Source organism: Austrofundulus limnaeus, unplaced genomic scaffold (assembly GCF_001266775.1).
Source record: "Austrofundulus limnaeus strain Quisiro unplaced genomic scaffold, Austrofundulus_limnaeus-1.0 Scaffold764, whole genome shotgun sequence".
In the NCBI taxonomy this organism is placed as follows: Eukaryota; Metazoa; Chordata; class Actinopteri; order Cyprinodontiformes; family Rivulidae; genus Austrofundulus; species Austrofundulus limnaeus.
Window position 1 is genome coordinate 20,125 of NW_013953166.1, and position 7,677 is coordinate 27,801.

At 47.7% G+C, this 7,677-nt stretch overlaps 1 protein-coding gene across 1 annotated transcript in view; it reads right to left on the bottom strand.

The window, feature by feature from the left end:
• Positions 1–6,449, bottom strand: part of aars2 (alanyl-tRNA synthetase 2, mitochondrial (putative)) — a gene marked incomplete in the record, with an annotated part of 11,938 nt that extends 5,489 nt beyond the window's left edge. Inside the window, 16 exon segments of the mRNA XM_014028445.1 lie at positions 611–714; positions 788–925; positions 996–1,136; positions 1,255–1,368; positions 1,449–1,618; positions 1,699–1,837; positions 2,176–2,303; positions 2,371–2,485; positions 2,586–2,624; positions 3,377–3,485; positions 3,553–3,698; positions 3,781–3,925; positions 4,020–4,211; positions 4,286–4,431; positions 4,510–4,698; positions 6,049–6,449. Coding sequence (XP_013883899.1) covers positions 611–714; positions 788–925; positions 996–1,136; positions 1,255–1,368; positions 1,449–1,618; positions 1,699–1,837; positions 2,176–2,303; positions 2,371–2,485; positions 2,586–2,624; positions 3,377–3,485; positions 3,553–3,698; positions 3,781–3,925; positions 4,020–4,211; positions 4,286–4,431; positions 4,510–4,698; positions 6,049–6,339 — 2,306 coding nt within the window.
• Positions 6,450–7,677: the final 1,228 nt, after the last annotated feature.

The following is a 7,677-nucleotide window of genomic DNA, read 5'->3' on the forward strand; positions in this document are numbered from 1 at the left end:
CACCTGAGATATCACACCTAAAGTTACACACCTGAGATATCACACCAGAAAGTTACACACCTGAGAAATCACACCTGATAAATCACACCTGAGAAATCACACCTGAGATACCACACCAGACAGTTACACACCTGAGATATCACACCTAAAGTTACACACCTGAGATATCACACCTAAAGTTACACACCTGAGATATCACACCTAAAGTTACACACCTGAGATATCACACCAGAAAGTTGCACACCTGAGATATCACACCTAAAGTTACACACCTGAGATATCACACCTAAAGTTACACACCTGAGATACCACACCAGAAAGTTACACACCTGAGATATCACAACTAAAGTTACACACCTGAGATATCACACCAGAAAGTTACACAACTGAGATAATACACCTGAGAAATCACACCTGATAAATCACACCTGAGATAATACACCTGAGAATACACACCTGAGACGGTAAACATGTGAACAGACATTTAGAAACGTAGACATGTGGACAGGTAGACATGTGGACAGGTAGACATGTTTACAGGTAGACTTGTTTACAGGTAGACTTGTTTACAGGTAGACATGAGGACAGGTAGACATGGTTCTAATCTCACGTTCCACAGCAGAGCTCCACAGATGTCTCAGACTCTGTCTTGCTGTCAAGCAGCTCAGAAACCGGGACCTGCAAAGACACCACCCGAACAGGGTCTGGATACACCTGCAGAGACAGGATAGGGCGGAGCATCAGAACACCTGGAGGCGGGGTCAGGAGATGTCTGGTCTGGGRTCACCTCGTCCACTGTCCTCAGTCCCCTGATGGTCCTGGCTGTCTGCAGAGGAACCTCCTGGCTGTAGACCCTCTGATTGGCTGAGATGACATCTTTGACACACCTCTCTACCTGCTGCAGCTGGGAGGAGCTTAGTGAACCCTGAGGAGAGCGGACAGGACACATCAGAACCTCTGTGGGTCCGTTAGTGTCTCCGCAGGTAAAGGCTCACCTTGATGCTYAAGTCAAAACGCAGGTGGTCAGCAGAAACGTGGGACCCCCTCTGATGGACCGCCGGACCCAGAACCTTCCTCAGAACCAGGTTCAGGATGTGTGTGGCGGTGTGTTTGACCATGCAGGACAGCCGGTGGGCCTGGGACGGGACAGAACCAGGACAATTACAGACAACAGGGAGGATATCTGGGTTCTGTAGATCTCTGTTAGTCCAGTTTGGTCCAGCTTAARATCTTTGGGACTTTGCTGGTTTTTACCTGGTCCAGGTGCAGCTGGACCCGGTCTCCGGTCTTTAGCCTGTTGACTGCAGTCACCTGATGGACCACGTACCCCCCGGCCCGGTCCACAGCCTCCACAGGAAACAGAGCATCCTGAAAGACAGCAGAGCCCTGCAGTCATCGGGACAAGGTTTTTACCCATCYTGCTCTTCCTGTGAGAGCCATCAGCTCACCTGCAGACGGTCACAGGTGAAGTAGCCCCGGTCAGGTGACTGACCCCCCTGCTTTGAGTAGAAACAGGTCCGGTCCAGAATGACTCCACAGGACTGACCCTCACAGACCTCTGAAACCAGGTCCAGACCATCATACAAGGCCAGGACCCTCGCTCGGCATTCTGGGAACACTGGGGGGACAGAGRAGTTTTAGACCAGGTGTGGACCACAAACAGGCTCGGCTGTGTTACCTGTGCAGGTAGGAGCGCACCGTATCGCCTGTRCTCCACTCGGTACTCGTATTTCAGGCTGTCATCGGTAGGCGGGACATCAAGACCCTGCAGCTTCGCCAGGCTGAGGACGTCCAGCGTCAACCGGGATGGGACACCTGCCTGCTGCTCTGACACCACCTGAGACAGGTGAGTGACATAATCAGTGACACGAGACCACCTCAGACAGGTGAGTGACATCATCAGTGACACGAGACCACCTCAGACAGGTGAGTGACATCAGTGACACGAGACTACCTGAGACGGGTGTGTGACATCATCAGTGACACGAGACCACCTGAGACGGTTGTGTGACATGACATTAGATGAAAAGTCCCTCCTAACAAAAACTCCATCTCTTTCACAATAAGAGCCCTCTGATTCTTTCAATACAAAGGTGTGAAGAACCAGGTGCATCATGGGAGTTTGTGAAACTGATCGTAGGGGGCTTTTATTTTGAAACTTGAGTGARGCTCCACCTTCTGATTTTCTGTGATCAGTCGGTCCAGCTCCGGACGGTCTACTTGGACACCTCTCTCTTCCAACATCAAGTCTACCAGGTCGAGAGGAAAACCCAGATRCCGGTGCAGAGACCAGACCACCGAGGCTGAAACATCAACAGGACATTAGTCACCGACCACTCAGACCAGAATTCATAACCTGAACCCTCTGACCAGGGAACAGCTGGTCTCTGCAGTCCATGCTGCTGAGAGTCCTCTGGATCAGCCGGCTGCCCTGCTGAAGAGACGACAGGAAGTGAGCTTCGTTCTCGTTGATGATGTCCATGATCTGTAAAACAGGAAACACATCAAGACAACTTCCTGTTACATCATCCAGCTGCTGAAAGTGTAGACAAGTCGCTGACTTGGACTGAKACCAGAACACTCACCCGGTCCACCTCGGTAGACAGCTCTGGATACACGTCACCCTACCAGGAGAGGGGGGATAGGGTCGTAATTCAGTCAGATGATCCAATTAACCAATCATCCATCCAATTAACCAAACATCTAATCAGTTAACCAACCATCCATCCATCCATCCAATTAACCAAACATCTAATCAGTTAACCAACCATCCAATCAATTAACCAACCATCCAATCAGTTAACCAACCATCCAATCAATTACCCAACCATCCAATCAATTACCCAACCATCCAATCAGTTAACCAACCATCCAATCAATTACCCAACCATCCAATCAATTACCCAACCATCCAATCAATTACCCAAACATCCAATCAGTTAACCAAACATCCAATCAATTTACCCAAACATCTAATCAATTAACCAAACATCTAATCAATTAACCAAACATCTAATCAGTTAACCAACCATCTAATCAGTTAACCAACCATCCAATCAATTAACCAACCATCCAATCAATTACCCAACCATCCAACCAAGTAACCAACCATCCAACCAATTAACCAAACATCTAATCAATTAACCAAACATCTAATTAGTTAACCAAACATCTAATCAGTTAACCAACCATCCAACCAATTACCCAACCATCCAATTAATCAACCATCCAATCAATTAACCAACCATCTATCCAACCAACCAACCAACCAACCAACTATCTAATCGACCAGCCAACCCTGGATCAATTAACCGGTGCAGCATGAAGCCCCGCCCCCTCCTTCCAGCACTGAGGTATTGTGGTAAATGTATTTTACCAGCATGTGAGTGACAGTAGGAACCAGGCTGGCCAGTGCTCCCTGCGGGGCCTTCAGGACCTCGACACAGAACCGACTGGCCCGCCTCAGAATCCTCCTRAGCACCAACCTGACAAACAAACAAATAGGTAAGGTATGACATCATCAAACTGCCAGCTGATTGGACAGAGACTCACTCAGCTCCTGACATCCCTGGATGGACCCCGTCAGCAATACAGACCGATAAAGTTCGGATGTGGTCRGCTACAACTCTGTAGGCCAGGTCCAGCTGTCCCTCACCCACTGTCCCCATCCTGCCAGAGTAAGGCCCAGTTCTGGACCGCTGAGGACACAACAGAGACATCACCATGGACACAGACATACCACCGGGACAGGTTTCATCTGGATCATGGACCTGTGCGGACCTCTTGGATGGCGTGCATCAGTGGCAGGAACAGGTCCGTGTCGTAGTTGGACCGCTGGCCCTGCAGGACGCTCACCAGTCGCTCCAGTCCCATTCCAGTATCAACACTGAACTGGGGCAGCAGACGAAGACTCTGGTCCCCCTCCCTGCAGCAGACCGACAGCTGAGCCCGGTGGACCCCTGACCTCAGGTTCTGGTCTCACATGGTCTGATCTGGTCTGTAACAGATCCAGGACTGACCTGTTGTACTGGATGAAGACCAGGTTCCAGATCTCCACCACATCTGGACTGCCTGTGTTGACGAGGCTTGCAGCGTCTCGGCCTCCCACGTGGTCGTAGTGGACCTCGGTGCAGGGTCCACAGGGACCGGTATCTCCCATCTCCCAGAAGTTGTCCTTCAGTCCAAAGGGCAGGACCCGAGCAGGAGGAACCCTGAGGAGGACAGACCCGGTCAGCACACCCAGAACCAGAACCTGAGGTGTAGCCYTAGACAGAACAAGACTTACCCCAGATCCAGCCAGATGTGCCGGGTCTCCTGGTCTGCTGGGAGTCCAGACGCAGCGTCCCCGCCAAAATAAGACACGTACAGCCTGTCCGGAGGTATCCCATAATGCTCTGTGAGGAGGCTCCACGCCATCTGACACGCCTCCTCCTGGTTACACACACGTACAGCCTGAGGCTCCACCTACTCTGACAGGAAGGACCACACAGAAGACAGAGCTCCTCCCACCTTGAAGTAGRTTCCAAAGGACCAGTTTCCCAGCATCTCGAAGAAGGTGTGGTGGTACCCYTCACGGCCCACGTCGTCCAGGTCGTTGTGCTTCCCGCCGGCGCGGACGCACTTTTGACTGTTGACCACCCGGCGGTAGGACGCCATCGGGCTGCGGGGGTCTGCGCTTCCCAGGAAGATGGGCTTGAACTAGAACCAGAACCTGGACGTAAAGTCTCAGACAGGTTCAGAGATGTTTGCTGAAATAATTCGACATAAAACTGGAGCTGCAGGTGAGCCTCAGCTGCTCTGGTTCTGGTTCTGGTTCTGAGTATCTGTGGAACTGCAGCAGCTGTAAAAACCCTGCTAACCAACTCTCTTTTTACAAACCCTGAAGTTCTGGTTGGTGTGGGTTAGAGCTGATGAAAGGTTTGCATCTGGACCGGACCGGACCAGATGAATTTTACAAAAGGAAAACTTTATTAATGTGAGATTCTATGATTTACACATAAATGTTTACCTTTTTAAATACCTTACAAAAATAACTGCATGTTCTACTGAAGCACAGCTGTTTGTTCCATCAGAGAAAGTAAATAAGAGACGTTTTTTTTATTTCTGTACTTTTATTTGTTTATTTTCAGTCACTTTTTAGGTTAAAAAAATCGTAATATTAACAAGATCAGACGATATGAAAATATTAATCGTGATCATTTTTTTGACATATTGCCCATCCATCCATCCATCCATCCATCCATCCATCCATCCATCCAATTAACAATCATCCATCCATCCATCCATCCATCCATCTAATTAACAACCATCCAACAACCATCCATCCATCCATCCATCCATCCATCCATCTAATTAACAATCATCTATCCATCTAATTAACAACCATCCAACAACCATCCATCCATCCATCTAATTAACAATCATCTATCCATCTAATTAACAACCATCCAACAACCATCCATCCATCCATCTAATTAACAATCATCTATCCATCTAATTAACAACCATCCAACAACCATCCATCCATCCATCTAATTAACAATCATCTATCCATCTAATTAACAACCATCCAACCAACCATCCATCCATCCATCCAATTAACAACCATCCATCCATCCATTCATCCATCTAATTAACAATCATCTATCCATCTAATTAACAACTATCCAACAACCATCCATCCATCCATCCATCTAATTAACAATCATCCATCCATCTAATTAACAACCATCCAACCAACCATCCATCCATCCATCCACCGCTGATGAAAGGTTTTCACCTGGACCGGACCGGACCGGACTGTTGGTCCTGGAGTTGCTCAGGATGGAGGACCGGATAAAACATTTAATCAAAGCTACAGACTTTACTTATATTCAACAACTTATAACAATAATTTATGTTTCACCTGGTTCTGGTTGGACCCGGTTCTCTGTCAGCTACAAGATGAGACTTTTGTTTTGAAATTTATTACATTTTACTACACAACACAAGTCTTATTTTGAAATTGTTATCCCGGACCCGAACCGGACCACTCAGGCTCGGACTGACCTGGTTCATACCGGCGTTGACAAACAGCAGACTCGGGTCTCCTCTGGGCCGGACCGGAGAGGACGGGACCAGCAGGTGTCCGTGTTTGTCCCGGAAGAATTCCAGGAAGGTGGACCGGACCTGAGCGGCGGGAAGCGGCGGAGGAAGGCCGCTGAAGGAGCGCCATAAGGCTGCCGAGAGAGGCCGGAGCCTCCGGGGGAACGGCCGGAGCATCAGGGCCACAGTCTGAGAGAGTCTAGCTGGACCGGGACCATGTTGACCGTCAGAAACTACCGGTTCAGTGAGACGCATGCGCACTGTGACCTTCTTCTTCTTCTTCTTCTGTAAGAGCAGAGAGGAGAGGCGCTGCGCCGCCCTGCTGGACAGAGACGTTACTGCAGCTGAGGAGCAACAAAAATCAATCAATCAATCAATCAATCAATCAATCAATCAATCAATCACCTTTATTTAACCTGATAAAACCCATTGAGATCAAAATCTCTTTTTCAAGGGTGACCTGGCCAAGAGGTCAGCGGCACACATCATAAAACGATGAAATGAATGAATGAATGAATGAATGAATGAATGAATGAATGAATGAATGAATGAATGAATGAATGAATGACAATGTTATACAGGTGTAACAGGTTTGAGACAGTGAATGACTTAATGTTCTAGGCAGTGGAATGGAGTGATGAAATGAAAGAAAAGGCAGTGTTTGAAGTACAGACAAAGACACAGCTTGTGCTGAACAGGTCATTTAGAAACATCCACATGGATCAAAGGTCTTGGTAACACAATGTGTAACAGTTGAAATGAAGGATCTTGGCGTAATGAGTCCTGAAAGTTTCAGATCCATCTGCAACGTGTTCCAAGCTACAGGGGCAGGATYGAAAGGTCTCTTTCCCAGTTCAGTTCTGACGCGTGGTACCGTCAGGAGGATAACATTGGTGCTTGGTAGTGAGGAGTGGCTGTTGGTTCTTTATAGTAAAGTGCTTAAGTTAGTTGGAACTAAGTCCAGGAAGGTCTTGTAGATAAGATCTTTCCTGTGTGTATATCTGTGAGCTGTAAGCAAAACCAACCTGATCTAAGAGACAGCTCACAGTGATGAGTGAGGTAGCTGGAGCCAGTGATGAACCTCAGGGCACCGTGGTGGTACACAGTGTCTAAAGACTGTAGATATTTTGATGCAGGGCTCAGATACAACACGTCTCCAAAGTCAGTAAAGGCATAAAAAAGAGCAGCTACCTGGAACTAGAAAGTTCCTTACTTTGGCTGAAAAACAGGCATTGTTTCTGAAATAAAAACCCAGCTTCAGCTTGAGTTTAGTAGCTGTTTTAGCAATGTGAGCTTTGAATGATGGGTCACTGTCAATGATAAAACCCAGATAGTTGTAGGTGTTGACCAGTTCTACTTGTTTTCCTTGTGGGGTTAAAATATGTAGGAGGCTCCCTGGTTGTTGTTTTCTGTTGGATAGAACACGTGTTACACTGTAGTACCCCAAAGTAGTACTAATAATACTAGTAATACTACTCACCATTAAATGACTTTGTAACAGTTATGCTGCGTTCACACCGAACGCAATTTCAGCTTCAAAATCGCAGCCAACGCTGAAGTTGGTCGCTTGTGCACTTTGAGGTCAGACGCAGG